At 48.4% G+C, this 19,648-nt stretch overlaps 3 protein-coding genes across 4 annotated transcripts; 1 reads left to right on the forward strand and 2 right to left on the reverse strand.

Annotated features, from left to right (window-relative positions):
* The first annotated feature begins 2,996 nt into the window (after positions 1 to 2,996).
* On the forward strand, positions 2,997 to 5,614 carry LOC127297380 (dihydrodipicolinate reductase-like protein CRR1, chloroplastic). Its single transcript, XM_051327685.2, has 10 exons — positions 2,997 to 3,256; positions 3,359 to 3,481; positions 3,594 to 3,668; positions 3,773 to 3,838; positions 4,151 to 4,246; positions 4,325 to 4,441; positions 4,551 to 4,643; positions 4,828 to 4,929; positions 5,001 to 5,087; positions 5,170 to 5,614. Exons 1-10 carry the CDS (start codon positions 3,050 to 3,052, stop codon positions 5,200 to 5,202), a joined length of 999 nt encoding a protein of 332 aa, XP_051183645.1. The 5' UTR covers positions 2,997 to 3,049; the 3' UTR covers positions 5,203 to 5,614.
* Positions 5,615 to 5,888: 274 nt separating this feature from the next.
* Positions 5,889 to 8,753, reverse strand: LOC127297379 (26S proteasome non-ATPase regulatory subunit 11 homolog). Of its 2 annotated transcripts, none has more exons than XM_051327683.2 (2): positions 8,570 to 8,753; positions 5,889 to 7,453 (listed from the first exon to the last, which is right to left on the reverse strand). In XM_051327683.2, exon 2 carries the CDS (start codon positions 7,437 to 7,439, stop codon positions 6,159 to 6,161), a length of 1,281 nt encoding a protein of 426 aa, XP_051183643.1. In that variant the 5' UTR covers positions 7,440 to 7,453; positions 8,570 to 8,753; the 3' UTR covers positions 5,889 to 6,158. The 2 variants fall into 2 exon arrangements, with proteins under 2 accessions (XP_051183643.1, XP_051183644.1); XM_051327684.1 differs by having other exon boundaries at positions 5,889 to 7,543.
* Positions 8,754 to 14,757: 6,004 nt separating this feature from the next.
* LOC127297381 (F-box protein At4g00755) lies at positions 14,758 to 19,075 on the reverse strand. The gene is made up of 5 exons (XM_051327687.2): positions 18,832 to 19,075; positions 18,258 to 18,686; positions 17,369 to 17,547; positions 15,758 to 15,876; positions 14,758 to 15,337 (listed from the first exon to the last, which is right to left on the reverse strand). The coding sequence occupies exons 1-5, from the start codon at positions 18,968 to 18,970 to the stop codon at positions 15,019 to 15,021; spliced, it is 1,185 nt and encodes a 394-aa protein (XP_051183647.1). The 5' UTR covers positions 18,971 to 19,075; the 3' UTR covers positions 14,758 to 15,018.
* Positions 19,076 to 19,648: the final 573 nt, after the last annotated feature.

Below are 19,648 nucleotides of genomic sequence, written 5' to 3' on the forward strand. Positions count from 1 at the left end.
AACTCAGGGAGGAAGAGGTCAAAGATATCCCTCTCATGCAACCCTGCAACCACAAAACAAGAAATCTCTTGTGTCCCCAACACACCAAATAGGTGCACTAGTTCGGCGAAGAGATAGTGAAATACAGGTGGTATGAATAAGTATGAGCAGTAGCAACGGTACCAGAAAATAGCTTGCTGGCGTGTAGTTGATGGTGGTAGTATTGCAGCAGTAGTAACGCAGTAAAACAGTAAACAAGCAGTAGTAACGCAGCAGTATTTAGGAACAAGGCCTAGGGATTACACTTTCACTAGTGGACACTCTCAACATTGATCACATAACAGAATAGATAAATGCATACTCTACACTCTTGTTGGATGATGAACACATTGCGTAGGATTACACGAACCCTCAATGCCGGAGTTAACAAGCTCCACAATAATGCTCATATTTTAGTAACCTTTAGTGTAAGATAGATCAACAGACTAAACCAAGTACTAACATAGCATGCACACTGTCACCTTCATGCATATGTAGGAGGAATAGATCACATCAATATATCATAGCAATAGTTAACTTCGCAATCTACAAGAGATCATGATCATAGCATAAACCAAGTACTAACACGGTGCACACACTGTCACCTTTACACACGTGCAGGAGGAATAAAACTACTTTAATAACATTGCTAGAGTAGCACATAGATAAATTGTGATACAAACTCATATGAATCTCAATCATGTAAAGCAGCTCATGAGATTATTGTATTGAGGTACATAGGAGAGATGAACCACATAGCTACCGGTACAGCCCCGAGCCTCGATGGAGAACTACTCCCTCCTCATGGGAGCAGCAGCGGTGATGAAGATGGCGGTGGAGATGGCAGCGGTGTCGATGGAGAAGCCTTCCGGGGGCACTTCCCCGCTCCGGCAGCGTGCCGGAACAGAGACTCCTATCCCCCAGATCTTGGCGTCGCGATGGCGGCGGCTCTGGAAGGTTTCTGTGGTTTTCGTCGAACGTCTCAGGGTTTTCGATCCAGGGGCTTTATATAGGCGAAGAGGCGGCGCAGGAGGGTCGAAGGGGCGACGACACCATAGGGCGGCGCGGCCAGGGCCTGGGCCGCGCCGGCCTATGGTCTGGGGGCCCAGTGCCCCCCCTCTGGTCCTTCTCGGGTGTTCTGGATGCTTCCGGTGAAAATAGGAACTTGGGCGTTGATTTCGTCCGATTCCGAGAATATTTCGTTACTAGGATTTCTGAAACCAAAAACAGCAGAAAACAGGAACTGGCACTTCGGCATCTTGTTAATAGGTTAGTTACAGAAAATGCACGAATATGACATAAAGTGTGCATAAAACATGTAGATAACATCAATAATGTGGCATGGAACATAAGAAATTATCGATACGTCGGAGACGTATCAGAGGGGCGACTCCTGCACGCGGCGGGCTACCCTGCACCGCCGGACTTCCGCGAGCCGGGAGGATGGAGGCCGAGCGCAGGCAGCGTGCCGATCCCGCCGCCGCCAACGGGTGGGGGCGCACTCGAAGCGGTGATCGACGAGGTGCTCGTCACTCTCAGTGACGAGCAGCGCGCAGATCCACACTTCATCCCGACAACTACGAAGCGTGGACCGTGTTCTTCCGGCGCAGGTACGAACGCGAACTCGCCGCGTACGACGGCCCTCCTCCTCCTCCGGCAAGGAACAACGCCGCCGGCCGCCGCCGATGATGGAGCGCGCCTGGCCGCACCCTCGAGAATGTGCTCGCGCACATCAAGGATGGGAACTCCCCCGTCCTGGGGATGCCGCCGCCGGTGGCGGCTACCGTGTCGTGCCGGCAAGGTAGTTCGTGGATGCCGAGGAGGATGGCGCCATCCTCCTCATCGTCTGGTTCGAGGTCGGCGTCCAGGTCCGGCGGGTCGACGCCGACCACCGTCAAGAAGGAGTGGCCGTCTCCTTCGATCGTCAAGAAGGAACCGGCGTCGCCACCGCCGACCAGAGGGCGCAGCAGTGGCGCCCTCGTCATCCGCGATGAGCCTTCCTCTTCGCAGCGCGGGCGGAAGAGGAAGTCGTCGAAGAAGGAGGCCGCCGCGGCCGCCATCAACATCGCCGCCAACAAGCTCGCCGAGGAGGAGGCGAAGCGCGCGGAGGAAGCCGCCGTGGCGGAGGCGATCGCCAGGTCGCTCACGGACCTGGTGCCCGCCGACAACAGCCTCCCCGAGGACGCCGCACTGGAGTGGTCCAGGCGGGATCGAGCGCCAAGAGGCGGAGCAGCCAGCCGGCGGCCGCCGGACTCGGCTGCCGCGCGACAACGCGCCGTCCGCGCGCCGCCGCCCGTCCGCGCCAACGAATGTCGCGCCCATGCCCGTCGAGCTGATCAAGCTCGAGGAGAGCAGCGACGACGAGATTTACCGGCCGACACCGCCACGCGCCGGCGTCCCTGGCCAGGGTTCGAGCCACTGGTACGAGGCGGCGCCGCCCCAGGACGCCGCCAGCTCGAGCGACGACGGCGACGACGCGGACTACACGGCCTTCTACCGCCATTTCGGCATGTAGGAGGCCGCTTTTAGTTTAAGTTCATGTTTCCATGTCGCCGAATTCAAATATATGTCGAATTCGGCCTATATATGTACGAACTCGCCTATATAAGTTAAATATCACTAAATTTCGCTTATATTTGCATGAGTTTCGCCTACTTCTGTTCGAATTCGTCGTATTTTGTCAAAAACTATACATCCGTCTTGGGCTCGCCGCTCGGAAAAATGGGCTCCCCGGGCCAAATTTGCCTCCAATCCGGACGAAACATTCGTCGGATTTGGGTGGGGAGCGCCAACGAGTGGAGATGTCTGAGATACAGAATCGATAGTCAATAAAGTGGTGGAGAATTCTCAAAAAAAGAAAAAAAAAACTAATGCACCACCCGACTGGCATCCCGTAGCCAATTGTGGTCGGAGTGAGCAAGCTAAAAAAAAACCGTTCGCTATGGCAGTTGGCAGGGCACGGCTACGTATGGTGTGTCCGTGTGCGCAGAGCAGTGCACCCAAGCGTAATCTTCTACCGTTATCTCAAAAAATGGGAGGGCGCAGCTGCTTGAACCTCCTCCCTTGCTCGACCTCCACCCCCTGCAGAGCCAGCGCGGCCGCTTCGTCATGCCGCTACTTCGTCCACCACCACCGCACCAGAGCGCGCGTGCAGGCCTCCACCGGGAGGAGAGGCGCGGCCAAGGTCTCCTGCTCCGCTGCCTCCGGGCAGGCGCCGCCGTCGCAGAGCACAATCAAGGTAGCACATCCTGGGGAGTGGGGATCGTAGCTCGAGTTATTTCAGAGGTCACACTTATATATCGGCCGCTGACACTGTTCCCTGGCAACATTGGGAGCTAAGGTGGTCATCGTCGGCGCCACAAAGGAGATCGGAAGGGCGGCGATTGCGGCGGTGAGCATGGCGAGGGGGATGGAGCTCGCGGGCGCCATTGATACCCAGTGCATTGGGCAGGATGCAGGAGAGGTACTTGATCTTGCTCGCCGCTCGTTCGAACAGTGTAACGATTCCCCTGTGCTTGGACTCTGTTCACGGCCTCCTACTCCGCAGTTTGTAATTGCTGGTTTTGTCTCGTCAGATAAGTGGCATGGAAGAACCCTTGGAGATCCCCGTGCTCAATGATCTCACCATGGTTCTGGGATCCATAGCACAGGTACTAGTTTGCATCTTCACTGTGAAATGTAGGTTTGTCGTATATGTATGATTCTTTCCGGGAGAGCGTTAACGCGCGCTGACCGCAAATTCTGCTCTTTTCAGTCAAGAGGAACTGGCGTGGTTGTCGATTTCAGTGAACCTTCTCTTGTCTACGACAATGTCAAGCAGGTACGTCATCTAACGAACGTACCGGCATTACGAGCATCCAGAAGTGCAAATGCAGATTCATTTAGAGGTAGCCTAACCCAAACTAATAGCACCTCACTCAAACAAGTCATTTCAGAGGACAGAAGGAAATATATAATGTCATTCAGAACTAAACGCATAGATTGTTTAATTATTCATTACTCCCCTCCAAGATCCAGGATAAGATCTTTATTTATAAAATCTGAACCTAACTCCATAAATAGTTATATACTCCTAATCGAAAAAAACTCCATAAATAGTGATTTAGTGAAGGAAAAAAATGGTTTCATGCAGGCAGCAGCATTTGGCTTAAGCAGCATCGTATACGTTCCAAAAATTGAGATGGATATAGTGACTGAGCTGTCAGCATTCTGTGACAAAGCAAGCATGGTATGACTATCATCGCCGACTTATTTCTAAAATTTACCATGGTCAGAGTTATTAGAACATGAAAACTTCCATGATCAGGGTTGCTTGGTCGCTCCGACGCTGTCAATAGGCTCGGTACTCCTTCAACAAGCTGCAATCCAGGCCTCATTCCACTACAACAATGTCGAGATTGTGGAATCAAGACCTAACCCATCGGTAGGAAGCATTACTGACAAATTAAACCCTCTGTATCATGACAGTCACTAGTGTCAAGATGTGTTATGAGCAATGTGCACATTACTAGGCTGATGTTTCAGATTCACAGGACTTGCCATCGCAAGATGCAATACAGATTGCAAACAACATATCTGATCTTGGTCAGATATACAACAGGGAAGATATGGACTCTGATAATCCAGTAAGTGTGACAAAAATATTCAGAAATTTTCCTTTCGTGCGATTTTTAGTCAGGAACACCGACTGCTAGTGCTTTGGAAGACATTCTCATATTCTTGTATATACTAATCCATTTTTCACCTCTACAACATTTGAAATAACAGTAAATGATATGTTTCACAAACTGACTTGCTGGTGTTGAAAAGTCAAGAGGTCAGGTACTCGGAGAAGATGGAGTACGTGTGCACACCATGGTTCTTCCAGGGCTTGCTTCAAGCACATCCGTCATTTTGTCAGGCCCTGGAGAGGTACTTAAGTTCTAGCCAATATACTTGACTGAACTTTGGATGAACTAAGCACATTACGAATATTATTTCAGATTTACACCTTGAAGCATGATGTTACAAATGTTCGGTGTCTTATGCCAGGACTAATTCTGGCAATACGGAAAGTGATTCGGTTGAAGGTACCTGATAGTGATACTGCACTTTTCTGTAGTATTCTTGACAGTGCCTTATCCACTGAAAACATCACCACATGTTTTGCAGAACTTGATCTATGGTCTGGAGAAGTTCTTGTAGGAAATGACGGACTTGCACATGAAGAGAACTACAGTTTTTGACATTCCGGCGGTTCATGATAAGAGATAAATGAGATCAAATCAATTCTTTGGCTCATAATCAGAAGTAGCGCCAGTGGCAAGGCGAGAACCCTATGAACGGGATGCAGAGTTTTTAGAAGAGTCGCTCAGCAAACATAAGATGACACTTCTGATAGCGCTCCAGGGCAAAACGCAAGCTGTTGACATGCTCTGGGGTTACCTGATGGCTTGCTCTAGCTGTTGACATGCTCTAAGGGGTTTACTTGATGGCAGGGGTCTGCTTGATGGCTCGCTATAGTTGTCGAGTTTTTTTTTTTCAGAAACACTCTTAAAGAAAAATTATACGTGTACGCACTAGGGTGTGGATCCTTGCTAGTGTATCCTTTTTTCAATCTCAGTGTACGCTTTAACTTGTTATTATGTCAGCACAACAGGATCGCTAGAAAGAAATCACTGCACACAGGGCGGCAGCTGACATGAAGGTATAACACAAGAGTCACAGTAACTACAAGCATGGATTTCAATATTCACAGCAGCACCAACAATACAGGGTCTAGCCTCAGCACACAGATGGAAAAGCACCTCTTGCCAAGTCACCATTGTATATTTGTATTTTAAGCATTATTACTATGCTCATACGAAAAAAAACAAGTTAATGGACAATCGTTAAAAAAAATGTAGCAGTAGCATAACTCGGTTTTATAGTTGGACCAACTATTTTTCGAAGGGCCTAAGGCCGAACTTCATCAAGGTAGAAAAAGGAAGTACACGGCTACACGTCAACCACACTGAAACAACACATTATCCTGTTGTCTAAGGTAGACTAAAATACATGCAGAATAAAGTGTTGACATACAGGATTAGGTGTCTTGAAAGACTCAATGTAACAAGATAAAATCATATCCAACAGATAAACTATCACGCGAATACTGCCCTTCAAGCCATGATCTTCGCGGACCTCATGTAAAGGCTGTCCACAACCTTCCCAACGTTTGAAATAGTTTCGAGTGTAGCAGGGAAGATAGCCTCGGTTGTGAGTTCCTCAAAGATAATGAGGCAACCAGCACCTTGATCCAGAGTACCAGCAAATTTCTTGTCAAGGATCATCTGTGACAACTTCTTCTCAACATGATCAATGGGCAATTCAATCATCTGTGCGATATGCTCAATCTCCACTTTCGAGTATGGCTCAATCAACCTGCAGAGATTCTGCTCCAGCAGGGTATCATACAGTGATGAAAGATGCCTGTGAACAATAGGATCCTCCTCAAGCTGAGCTTTATAATCACGAAGGGCGGTTTCAAAATACTTGAGAGATCTTTTAGAGTAGGCATCCGCTACAGCTTTCATGGCATCAACATCAGGACCCACATACTTCAGGCTAGCCTTAGATGAAATTATTCCAGCCACATCATCAGCCTGGTTAACCATTATCTTGCACAAGAGCATATACTTCAAGCTGAAGATAGCTCTTGGGTCCTCGAGTGCATTGAAAGCCTCAAATGCTTCAAAGAAGTAGCTGTAAGCAGTTTTGTAATCCTTCTCCTCAGCGTGAAGGATTCCACTCTGCAGATCAATAGTGCCCTGCTGAGCTGGTGGAACATAAATGGCATTAGCCGCTGTTCTTGCAGCGGTCAATGAAGCTTTGGCCTTCGGCAGGTTTCTCAGAGAGAAGTGGAGTTTGCTTTCCAATAGGTCAATGTCCACAAGAAGCAACTTGTCATCAAGTCTCCTGACTTCCTTGATAAGACCAGTAAGGAGGGTAAGGGCTTCAGTGTACTCCCGATTCTCTAATAGAAGGGCCGCTAACCTTGACTCCACACGCTGCCTAAGGAACGTCCGTTTCTCTGCACGGGTCCATTCCACCATCTCCTTGCAGAGTGAGATCTGAAGATCAGATGTTCCAGGAATCTTGGCGACAGCATCAATGACTCCACGGACAATTTTTGCAGTCTTGGCCTTGGGAATCAGTGAGAAAAATGGCCTGAGCTGGGTCAAAAGATTCCGCAGATCCTCAGCTCGGTTCTCTTTAGTGAGGTAGTTTGTAAGGTTAGTAATCGCAAGCTCTTTTGTTCTCAGTGCATCTGGAGAAGAAGACGGGTCTTGAATCACACGGTAAAGGATTGAAATCGACGCTGAAGCATCCTTAGCCTCCTGAGCTTTTGCAATTGACTCAGTAGTAGCAGGAAGGTATGTTGACTCCATTGAAGAAGACATGATCACACCCTTAACTGACAAGAAAAATAAATGCAGGTTACATAGTGCTACAACATATCAAAATAACACATGACTTTCCATATTTCTTCATGAGGCCTGCAAAACTGATGGCGGGACAATAGCTAAGTTAGGTCTAGCAATATATGGAGTAGCTGATCGTTACAAATGAAGCCACGGTACCATGAGATGTCACAAATGAAGCAATATATAGAATCATGTGCCTAAATGGTGCCCAAGATTGATCAGGACAGGGAAACATCTTGGGGTGATAATTTGGAATAAATCAACACAAATATAGTTTCCCATTCAGCTAGACATCAGCTAATTTGGTAGTGGAACGCTATGCCAGCAGTGCCTCTTACAAATCAGTATAGTCGACTTTAATCTGGACCGCAATAAATTTTCTTAAAGACAAATTGCTATAACCAAAATCCCGAAACCTTAATCTTAGAATAAACAGCCAAAATGGGATAGGAGACCCAGGCTGCCCTTGGCAGGATCCGATTTTGCAACTGATCTGGTAACCATATTATTTAGATACCATATATAGGTGATAAAACCATGTTATTCAGATGTACAGGACAAGTCCTAGAGTGCTACACTGGGTAGTATCGAGTGTCTCAATGACTTCCCAAGGTCAAACTGGACCAAAGAGTGTTCAGTTAACATAAACATAAAAATGGGCTGGTGTCCACTCCAGCTAGTCGCAAGTAGCAAGGCCCATTGTCTTAGCATCAAGTAATTTGATGAAACGCTGTGCCAACAGTACATCCTGTAAATCGGTATAATGTACAATTACCCTTCACCAAGCTAGGCCACAACAATTATTCCTAAGCCTAATTGCCATAACTAAAACAGCTGAACCCGAATCCCAGAATAAACAGCCACAAGGCATGGGAGAACCATGCTGCCCTTAGCAAGATCCAACTCATCTTACGCTAACAAAGCCGACAGACTTCCAGAACACGCTAGGTCAATCCAGCGGCGGATTTTTGCGTAGTAACAAAGTACCAAATCCGATTTCCGCCGGTACTGCTCCACAGGGGCAGATCTAGATGGTTGCGCACATCCAAAAATCGCGGAGGTCAGTGGGGGTCTAAGCTAGTCAGCGGGTGATGACAAGCTCGTACCTGAAAAACCCAGCAGGAAGGAGGAACGGGAACGGCGATGGCGGCGATGCGCGTGGGAAGCGGAGGGTTCGGAGTGGGTTGGGCGGCCGGGATCGGTGAGGAGCCGCGGCGTTGGACTCCACGAGTTGGGACTTGGAGAGGAAGAAGAAAGGTACCGGACGGCGGAGATGGATTGAATCGAGGGCAGATAACTTTACTAATATTGCGATGTTTTATTAAATAAAATAATCAAATTATATGCTCCCTATGTTCCAAAACTGTTTCTTTTTTTAATCAATACCACATATATTTATAGTAATAAATAGTACATGGTAAAGACATGAGCTGACTTCAAATCTATATCTATACCTAATAATAAAGAAAATAAGGTTTCTTGTTGGTCCGTTTTTCTTTACCCTTATATTTTGTCAAAATTACATGGTGTGCCACCGGTAAGTCATCCGAAGCGTTACCCATCGAACCAAAAAAAAAAAGCTGTTCGTCCTGACATCTTCACTTTCCCCTCCCAAATCCGATGCCGAGCTGCGGCCTGCGTGGTGCTCTGACTGTTCCTGCCTTTTGTCTGACCTCGCACCACCTGTCGTGCTCCCGCAGCCGCTCCAGGACAGGAGTTCTTCGATCCCTTAGCACGCCGGCCCAGATTGGCACAGATACGGAGTACATCCTTACCTCTTTGCCCTCTCCAATCTCGAGTTCTTTTTATGTCCCTGGTTGGATCTGGATCGATTCATGTGTTCGGCACCTGTCTTCGAAGCAGATGCAGCGCCAGGCTCCGTTGCCGCTGTGGCTATCCCGATCCCAGGCCGTGTCCAGCACCAGGCCGTTCAGCGACGTTGTCTTCAACCCCGTGGCCCTGGCAGCCTCGGTGCTGCGGCTGCACATCCGGGAGTGGCAGCGGAGCTGGCCGAACATGAGCTCACTAGCGCCAAGCCCATGGGCGAAGCGCGGGAGAGCGACCTCACACCAGACCTCATTCGTACCTTTCCCCTGTTTTTCCTGTTCTTTCGGGCCTGGATTTTATTAGGTTCATGGTTGAAAATTTTGTATTCTTAAACTTGGTCTGCTTGTTGCAAGATGCAGTGCCATACAGACAACATCGACATACATGTACACACCACGGGGACATGCATGGGCCATCGTGATGTTTCCGTCATGGCTGCGATAAGATCAAGAGGAGCACGTGCAGCTCAATCAATCACGGCAAGCACCTAGATGCTTTGCTTCGTGCATTGACACACTGACTTCAGTTTTTACAGTACTGACGTGTGTTGTATTTTTTGCACGGAGAACAGTCTTAAAAATTCCCAAAACAAGCTACAATTTTTGGCCCAAATATTGGAGAGTAGCTCTTTTATTTTAATTATTAGGTAGAGATTAATAGGGAGTGATCTCACTGAGGAGACGCCTGCAAAAAAAAAAGATCTCACTGAGGAGACATTTACACAATAAAAGATCAATGTTTGTAGCGGCGAAACCAAAAAACCAAAGTAGACACGTTGATGTTTTGTGCAAGGAAAGGGTAAACGTGAGACGGCCCAAAGAAAAATACTTTTCGTGCATCATAGCTGAGAAGAGAGAAATAAGAGGGATGATGTTTATCGTGACGCTATCTGAAACAATGCTTACGTGTTTCTTTTTTTAATACCGTAGCAACGCACGGGTATATTTCCTATCTATATCTATATCTATATCTATACCTAATAATAAAGAAAATAAAGCTTCTTGTTCGTCCGTCTGTTTCTGCTCCTGATTTTCGCTGTAATTACACCAAATGCCACCGGCAAGTGAAGTCCATAAAAAACGGTTCGGCCCGTTTCGACAAACAAAAAAAAAAGCAAGCGAACCCGACCTGTCGTTCTCCTCCAGCCCCAGATCCTCCGCCGCCAGGAATAGTGGAAGACCTCGCACAACATCGCGTCGCCGGAGGCGAACGTGGACGCGAGGGCAGTTCTGGTGCGAGAGCCAAAGGTCGCCGCGACAATCTGGAAGCCTTTTCCCAAGCCCATCCAGAAGCAGGTGGAGGCAGCGCCGGTGAAGCCGGTATGGGGCAGACTCCAGGTCGGGGGTCTTCTCCGGCACCGCCAATCGCCCTCTCGCGCAGGTGGGATTCAAGTCGTCTATGCAGCCCCCTATTCCCAAAAAAATAAGAGACCGTTTTATTCGATACTATATAGCAGCATCGTGATCGATCAACTGCAAGAGACTGGACTGCGATCTGTTCTTGGTGCAGCAGCTGCCCAGATCCAAATCAAACGCTTTGCTCCCCTGTTAATGAAAACCTGTTGGATCTATTCATCATGATTAATGCATGTCAGTAGGCATCAGCACGGTCTATTATCATTGTCAATAAAAAGCGAACAATTGCTGAATTTCCTCTACCAGCGGATAATATTCAATTAGCTTTTCAATTCTTTTCCTGTCTCAATACAAGTGAAGAAAATAATACCCGTAACATGAGGTTCAGCACCTAGAGGAATATGCTTCTATGGTGATGCGCGAGTGCGAAGATCTGCTAACTTCTCCGGTGGATTGAGTGATTTATGTTCTGAATTATGATATAGTCTCAATGGAGTGATTGACTTACAGACGCTCGTAGTGACCATGTCATCGTGTTAGATATGCGTTATAAAAAGTAGAGAAATACTGTGATACTTCCGTGAACCGTGGTTGCCGAGCAGGCAACCAACCGCTCGGGTCGTCCCCTCTAGGGCGACTCGGGGCGGAACCCTAACCCCCCGCCGCCGCCTTCCCTTCCCCCTCCTCCTCCCTCCTAGCCGTCCCCTGAGGCTGCCGCCGGCGAAGCCTGGCGCGGCCGGTGATGGGGGCGGCGGGGATCCGCGCACGGTCCCCTGGGGCGGCGGTAGGAGGCACGCCTCCGCGCCGGGGGGATGATCCCGGAACCCGGCGGTTGATGGCGGCGCGGCCATCTCATCACGTCTTCGCCGCGGCCTCGCCGGGCGGGCGATGATGGGGGCGGCGGCGCGGCCATGGAACCATGGCGGCGCGGCTCTCTCCTCCGTTCCTCGCCGCGGTCTCACCGGGCAGGCGGTTTGGGGGCGGCGGCGCGGCCCTGGATCCTGGCGGCGCGATCCTCTCCTTCCTTCCTCGCCTCGGCATCGCCGGGCGGGTGGTGATGGGGGTGGATCTCGTGCTGTTCCTCCTCAAGGTCTGGATCACGGCACAAAGGGCGGCGGCCCTGGATGGCGGTGACGGCGTCGACCTGGTGGCAGGTGGCGGGCGTCAGGTGCGATAGAGGTGCTTGGAAGCCGGCGATGGTGTCGCCGGTGGAGGGTTGGGTTGGCCAGCCCAGGATGGTCGCCGACGTGGGGGTCCGACCTGAATAAAGGTGGCGGTCCTAGGGCCTCTCTTGCGTGAAGAGGAGGACCTACCGGAGGCCTGGACTCGTGATCTGGCCGGAGGGTTGAGTTCCGGAAGGCTCCGCCGGCGAATGTAACAGCGCTTTGCCTGGAGTTTGCTGGATCGGAGGTATTCGGTCGTGCGCACCCATGCGTTTATTCCGACCGTTTGGTTCTGGAGGGAGCGGCGCGAAGCTCTTTTTCTGTGTTGACATCAAGTGACTATGGATCCATGATGAAAGTCGGAAGAAGAGAATTTCTTAAAGGCCGGAGGGGAGGACTAGTTAAGGGAGGTTCAAGTCTCCGCGCTGTTGAGGGGCTTGCTTGGTGTCCCGGCTTCACAACAGCGGTTTGGAAGTGGGGGCGGCAACACAGGTGAAGCGCAGAGTCCTACCTTTCAGGGTGAAAACCCAAGATCTGGCCTTAACTGGTTGTGCCTGGCAGTGACCTTGGTGGAGGCATTGTTTTGAGAGTGGGGACTATCTTCAGGGTGAAAACCTAAGATCTTTGATCGGGCGACGACGGTGTTTGAGCACTGTTCCCTTCTTGAAGGCGTCGTTTTTTGGAGAGTCTGTAATTCAGGTGTTGTCATGGTGGTGGATGTATATTGCTGTTGTTAGGCCCGAGATACTGTAGCGGGACTTTTGTTTCTTAGTTTTCTTTTCCTTTTTTTGGCTGTGTGCATCTGTAGTGCCATTAGGGTGGTGCGTTGTTGCAGAGGCTGGGTATAATTGGTATCTTCTTGATATTAATATATTCCCTTTATCGAAAAACTTCCGTGAACCGTGTATACGAACAAGTACAGTTAAAATTTCTCTTTTTTTCCGAAAAAAAGTATCCAAGGAAAGAGATTGTTGGCCAAGTCCTTATGAGATACTCTAAATTACTCATTCAAAAAACCATAAATGTTATTTGTACTATATTACTCGCTCCGTCTCGTCTCATGAAGCATGTCGAGAACATTTTTGCCATCAAGAAAAAAATTTATTTTACTCTATAAAAATTCTTTATGACAAGTAGCAATGTATTTATTTTCCTTACATTCTTGTTCGTCCGTTTTTTATTGTCCTTGATTTTCTATCTAAATTATAACCGTTGCCACCGCATATGTAAAAATAACGGTCAGTCCATCCATGTTCGCCCACACGGTTGTTGCCACCTCAGTGATACCGTAGTGTCGCACCACACCCACTTCAACCGTCGATAACCCACTACAGCCGAGCCTAACGCTCAACTCCCTGCATCGGTCACGGTTGCCTCTCTCCTGGAGCCGTACTAGGTGCCAAAAACCAAACATTAGAACGATTGCGTTCTCGTCAAGAAAAGCTAATTTTCAATAGTTAGATTATCTATGGTTATCACTGATGACTTATATGAGCGTTTGATTTTTTGTTTCTCCCGATGCAACGCACGGGCACTTTTCCTAGTATTACAAAATAAAGTTCGAAAGAAACCAACAAATTTTCGAGGTTCTCAAACTTTTTCATCTTCCTTGACACAATCTTGTACTTTCCTGAACGGAGCCGAAAATAGAAACGAAACCATGGATATGTAAATACCAATGAAGATTCTTTCATAATTTTAGTTTGAGTCATGCACGTTCATAGCCATTGAAATAGTCAATCACCATCGGCAAAAATAACAACACTAGTATGCCAGGCAAAAGCTGAAGACTAAGAGTACGAATCAATATTATCGAGAACGTAGAATTCATGAAAAATATTGCAAAGACAAAAGTCCTCACGGCAACCATGAGAACAGATTCTTGATCGATCCGGCAAACAAAGATTCAAAGAATTACATCTATAGAACTTTAATCTTCCAACACCATCATTAACGTCGGAGGAAGATCTCGTCATAGAAAGATGGGCCGAAGATCAATTATTATAGATGATATCATCGCCATTAATTTAGGAAACAAAAGAAAACAAGTACCCAAAACTCTTAAGGATGGTTATAGTGGGGAGTAACTTAGACTAGTAACATATGTCATGTTACTAGACTAGGTTACTACCTTCATAGTGGGTAGTAACTTATATGTGGTGTCATGCATTGTATCATTTATTATGTTGTAGATTCATTTTGCCTTGGGGTGTGTGATGTTATGGTAACATAGCTAGTTATCACCTCACTCTCTTTCTTCATTTATTCGCATGTCATGTCACCAAAATGCCTTGAGATGTGTAATGTTACTAGCTATGTTACTCCCACTATGACCAATCTAAGCAGTCTAATATGATCTTATAAAAAAACATTACTTCTGTTAAAAACCTCACTCATAGATCGGGTGCTCAACCCCTCCTAACACCGGCGAGAATACCCTGAGAAGAGGGAACCAATCCATGGTGGTCGCTACATAACCTAAAGTACCGCCGCCCAGGCGGCCAGTAGGACAGCACTAGGCCCAGTAGACACTGAGCCGCGTTCCGGCTTTCTTCAGATCTGAGCGGCGTGCCCGCATCTGGCTGTCACACGAACGCCACGGTCGCCGCCCCGCCGGCCGCCGCCAGCACGGCCCCTTGTCCATGCACTACCCGGCCGCCAAGAACCGCCGCATATTTTATCGGCCACAACCAAAAAGAAGCTGGATCCAGCCACATGTTGTGTGCTCGCTGCGGCCCAACGCCCCAACCACCATAGTTCCCGGAGCGCCTCCACCCTCGTATCGGGGCGCCCTACGCCTCCGCTCAAATAACACAGGCTGCAAAAACGAGAACATGGCCGCCGCCATCCTCCAGCTAGGCGCGTCCATCGTCCCCGCAGCCATCATCATAGTGCGCCGTTGCATTCAGGTTCAGCAATCCATCCGACCCAACATCACCGACGAGGAAATAAACCAAGAACAGACCAGAGCTCATTAGCACCACCAAAGATATAACCAAGTTGCAACCCATTGTCATAAACTCTTTTCACTCTATACTCTCTCCACCACAACAACAGCTGTCTCTTCTCAGCCATGTCGTTCCTCAACTAGTTTTACATACGGCGGGTTCACAAGTTCAGGTATGTCCTGCAAGGATCTACTACAACAACAGTATAAGAAACAGCAGTCTCTGCAGCTGCTGCTGCACAGCCCTGTAACAGCAACCAAGCCTAGGCGAAATGGTCGTCGTCCGAGACGTCCCCGCCGCCTAATTCATGCTGTTCAAAGAGCCCGACGCCGCCGTCTTGTTCATTGAACCGTGCATGCCCCATGAGAACCTGCATGATCGCCAGATGCCTCATGTTCCTGTACCTGTCGAGGAGAGCGTGCCACTCCAACGAGTCCATCGACTTGTTCTGCATCACCTCCTCCGCACACAGACCTCTGGCTGCCGGCAGGTACTTGAGGATTGAGCGGCCACCATCGTCGGAGATGTCGACCATGAGGACTGGTGAAAGTGAACGGCCGACCACTTGAGCATGGCAGACACTATGAACGTGCAACGTGGAGACAGGTGATTAGCATTTCAAGCAATTGCGGGTATACATATCGAGGGAAATGTTGCAAGTACAGATACATAGCAAACTCTACTACAGGTTTTAGATCAAAACGACAACAACAGTCATGAAGCATACTCCATTGGAATTGTTTTAAGCGACAAATAGGCAAGTGCATCTTCTAAGTTATACATTCTGCACATACAAGGATCTCATGGAGTTTGTATGCAGCAAAAAAGTTAATGCAAGGACAAATTGCACGGTGATCATTATTTAATAGAAGTAAGGTCCCGAGGCACATGATTTCGTTGTGTTAGGTGGCACCTACTAGACCCAGCCTGAATGCAGCAATACCCAATCTCCAAAGATATATAAGCATGCCATTTTCTGCATGATGTCATTTTGAACTTACCAAATGTAATACCGATCATCACTGGCTTGCTTCTGCACTCCTCCCAGCAGTTCAATTTTCACTACACCACCAATGCAAAGGACTGGGCGCGGCAGTTTAAACGATTGTAGTGAATTTTCCTGCAACACCAAATTAGATAGCATAAGATATCAAAATATATGTAGATCATAAATTGATTTACTACATGTTGGCCCGCATGTTGATTTACTACATAACAATATCACTGGTATCAAAACACAAAGCACATAAAAAGCAACCAGCTGCGAAAGAAAAATAACATGGTTGGACATTCAGAACCAGGCCAATTCTTTTGCTGGTTTCCAATTTGAACAACCAGTTAAACCTTGGGCAGCCACAAGACCTAACAATTATGGAAGTGGAACCAATTGCTATTTCCATTCCTGAATATCTGCCAACAATAAACCCTGACTAGGAATGGATGTGCAATTATTCCATCATGATATATGTAGATCATAAATTGATTGGATCTATTTTTCTATTTTTCAAACCGACCTGAATTGCAAGGAAACCTTGTAGAGCCCAAGGGAGGACAAGTGTGCCCTTTGTGTCCAGATTGCTTGACCTGAACTTACTCTAAGTCTAAACTCTAAACCATTTCCTTAAACTTTAAACCAACTATTACTCTGTCATCAAACCTGATTTGGATTATATCTTACCTACTCCATCCGTTCCAAAAAAAAAGCTTCTCAACTTTTTCTAGATACGGATGTACCTATAGTTAAAACATGTCTATATACCTCTGTATCTAGACAAAGTTGAGAAGCTTTTTTAGGAACAGAGGGGGTACTCTAAATGACCCTTCCTAATTATATCCAGTTGCTATTCTGGACTGGCAGGTGCAGCTCCTACGACACACAATTTTAGGTCGTCCTCTGCAGTTGCCGTGTCTGAACTGACCTCCTCGGCAGGTTCTTTGCCTTACCGCAGCACTATCTCCCCCTTCATCCTTCAATATGCTTTCCTCCAATATACATCCACATCAACTTCACATTCCTAGAATGACCTCTCAAGTAATCACAATGTCTCCGTCACATTATGAAATAAAACCATTATCAAAGCTGAGCTCAGGAACCATACATTTTTGCTATGTACACCTAGATGCTGGTTTAGCTTTTTATATTGATAACTACCTCGCTTGACTATCATGGTTCCAAAATACTTGGCAAGTTGGCCACTGCAACAACGTGTCTATATTCAGCCATTTTAGGCAGAAATATTGTGGGAGCTTCATGGCCCTCAAGATTGCGTTGCTGATGTAGGTTAAAAACAGCTGTGCGGTTGGGCTGATATGGAGCTACATAAATATTAGTGGAAATGAGAGAAACAGTGCACTGGGACGCCTATTTTGGGAGAAATATTTTTTGTGAGATATGTCAAGTATTTACGAAATGATGTAAATAATAAGGAGAGACAAGTAACTTTCGACAAAACTAATGATGAATATTAATTTACAACAACCCAAACAAATCCACCAAATTCACCTGTTTGAGAATTAACACAGTGATACACATACAAAGAAATTAATCATGGTAGGCAAAGGAGCTAATTTGCAGTAGGTAGATCAACAAGAGAAAGGAAGGCGTCACTCACCTGCAGCATAGGGAACTCGGGCGAGGTGTAAGTCCACAAATAGTTTTCATCAGCAATAACTGCCTGGTTCTCATCCTCCTCCGTGACAAATGACTCGGATCCACGAGAAAGTTTGCAGTGGCCCATCCGGAATCGGACCATCCTTGAAGAGTATATAGGTTGGCCAATCTGAAAGTATGCTGGCAATTCGAAACAAAAGGCAACATAATCAATCGCCTGACAAGTTGAAATTTGTTGGTCTATAGATCTGAAATTTTGTGAATTTAATAAAAAGAGGGTGGAGTGCATCATTTTAATTCAGAGGGTGGTCAACCTCCAAATTTTATTTAAAAAAAAAAATCTGAAACTTTTAAGAGTAGCCAATGAAGCACGTGTCGCCTATCAGAATGGCGTTCATGTTAATAATGCGTACAACCCGTGTCCTTGTCCTTGGAGCTGCAGCAACTTGCGGAACACGGTTGCTACTTTATTTCAAAATCCTATTAATAGGTGTCGTTTTGGGGTAGAATGAGGAGTAAAGTTATACACCTAAAATTGCACATATTGGGTAATGGTAGCAACTCATATTTGGCAGCAAGTCTCAACTAACATATATGACCCCGCGGAACATATCCATCCATCCAACGGCGGGCTATTTATTGGCAAGATAACGGTCGGATTCGCAGTCGGACAGAATCCGACAGCGCGAATCCGAAAGCAGGTCGGAGAGAATCCGACAGCGTAGGTACACTAGTACGAAGGCATAATTGAAGACAATTGAGTGTCCAAGAGCGGCATAGACATAATTGAAGACAATTGATGGTCCAATAGCGGCATAGACATTATTAGTATTGAAGGCAATGGATGGTCTACACAGGTTAGTTATGAGCAGCATAATCATAAGGGTTACCTTTGAACGGCTGTAGCTTGATCTCGTGGACGACGCAGATGTCCGAGCAGAGCCTGTACGTGAGCGTCTCGGGCACGGCGCCGTCGTCCTGTCCGCCGCTGGACCAGTATGATGGGCGGTGGTTGATGCGGTCCTGCGGCTCGAGCGTGTTCTCGATGGTCTCGTCGGGGAAGTTGTCGGTGGAGGAGGCGCCGACGCAGTGCAGGATGCAGTCGATGGAGGGCCCGGCGTTGGGGAGGAGCTCGCCGCAGAGGTGCGCGTAGATCCGGAACTCCGCCTCCGCCGCTCGGGCCCCCGCGTCGCCGCTGGACTCGGGGGAGGCGGGCGGCGGCGGCGGGGATGATCTGCTCACCTCGATTGCGGCTGCGAGGGTGGCCGCCTCCGGGCACAGCCGCTCGCAGAGGTTCCTGCAGAAGTCGTTCTCCACCACTGCGTGTGGGGGTGGGGGAGGAGGAGATGTATGTAATGTAAACCGGCGTGGTTGGGGGTAGCGAGCGGGTGACGGCGAGGAGGGGGTCGCCGTTCGTTTCCATTCCATTTGGTAGGGAAAGCGAGGGGGTGGGGAGGGACGTACCGAATCTGCGCCAGGAGCGCTGGGCGGCGGATGCGCGGAGGAGGTCGGCGGGGTTGTGGAGGAGGCGGAAGATGGCGGCGGAGATGTCCGGGCCGACCCAGTCGAGCAGGTCCGGGGCGTTGCCCTTGTCCTTGGCCATGGCGGGTGCCGCTGCCGCGTGCGTGCGGCACCCGGAGCGAGTCGGCGGCGGGCGGCGGCGAGGAGGGGGAGGGCGAGGGAGGCGGAGGAGCGTCGGTCCCTTTGCGTTTCCTTCCTTTGCTGGAGGGCAAACCGGCCGGCGGCTTGTTTTGTTTGTGGTGGTTGCTTGTTTCGGGAGAGAGCGTCAGGGAGGGTGGGGCCCCGCGGCTTTTGCTGCTGCGGCGCGTGAGACCTCGTGTGCCGTGTCCGCGTGGGGTGGCGGCTGGTCGGGGCGACGCGTGTCCGGTCAGCGGGGTCGTCACCCATTCGCCGTTTCTGAGTCGAGCCGCGGCGCCCTTGGCGTGCCGGCCCCGTCGTCGCCGCGTTGTGGGCGTCCGCGCAAAGATGTCACGTATGCACCGCACTGTCGTCATTGCTGCTCGTTTGCCTTGCCTGTTTTTTTTTTTTTTTTTGAGGCAAATTCTCACTGTGTATATTTATAAAATTTTCAAAAGATTATACGTACAAAAGAAGTATATTGCTAGAGATAAGCAATAGCTAGCTAACTACTAGTATCTAGCAGGTCCTAAGCCTAAAGGAAGAAGATGAAGAGGAACAAACTTATCTGGGATTATTGAAATCTCTCAGCCCAAGACTTTAACGAGACTTCATTCTTGAACTTTCTTCGACATCTGTAGAG

Source organism: Lolium perenne, chromosome 4 (assembly GCF_019359855.2).
Source record: "Lolium perenne isolate Kyuss_39 chromosome 4, Kyuss_2.0, whole genome shotgun sequence".
Classification (NCBI taxonomy): Eukaryota; Viridiplantae; Streptophyta; class Magnoliopsida; order Poales; family Poaceae; genus Lolium; species Lolium perenne.

Bases quoted from the DNA above. Each gene is read 5' to 3' on its own strand.
- LOC127297380 (XM_051327685.2), top strand. From the start codon at position 3,050: ATGGGAGGGCGCAGCTGCTTGAACCTCCTCCCTTGCTCGACCTCCACC. The intron at 4,247-4,324 runs GTATGACTATCA...TTCCATGATCAG, and splicing joins TCTGTGACAAAGCAAGCATG to GGTTGCTTGGTCGCTCCGAC. The intron at 4,930-5,000 runs GTACTTAAGTTC...ATATTATTTCAG, and splicing joins TTTTGTCAGGCCCTGGAGAG to ATTTACACCTTGAAGCATGA.
- LOC127297379 (XM_051327683.2), bottom strand. From the start codon at position 7,439: ATGTCTTCTTCAATGGAGTCAACATACCTTCCTGCTACTACTGAGTCA.
- LOC127297381 (XM_051327687.2), bottom strand. From the start codon at position 18,970: ATGGCCAAGGACAAGGGCAACGCCCCGGACCTGCTCGACTGGGTCGGC. The intron at 15,877-17,368 runs GTGAGTGACGCC...TTGGTGTTGCAG, and splicing joins CCGAGTTCCCTATGCTGCAG to GAAAATTCACTACAATCGTT. The intron at 15,338-15,757 runs GTAAGTTCAAAA...GCACGTTCATAG, and splicing joins GATGATCGGTATTACATTTG to TGTCTGCCATGCTCAAGTGG.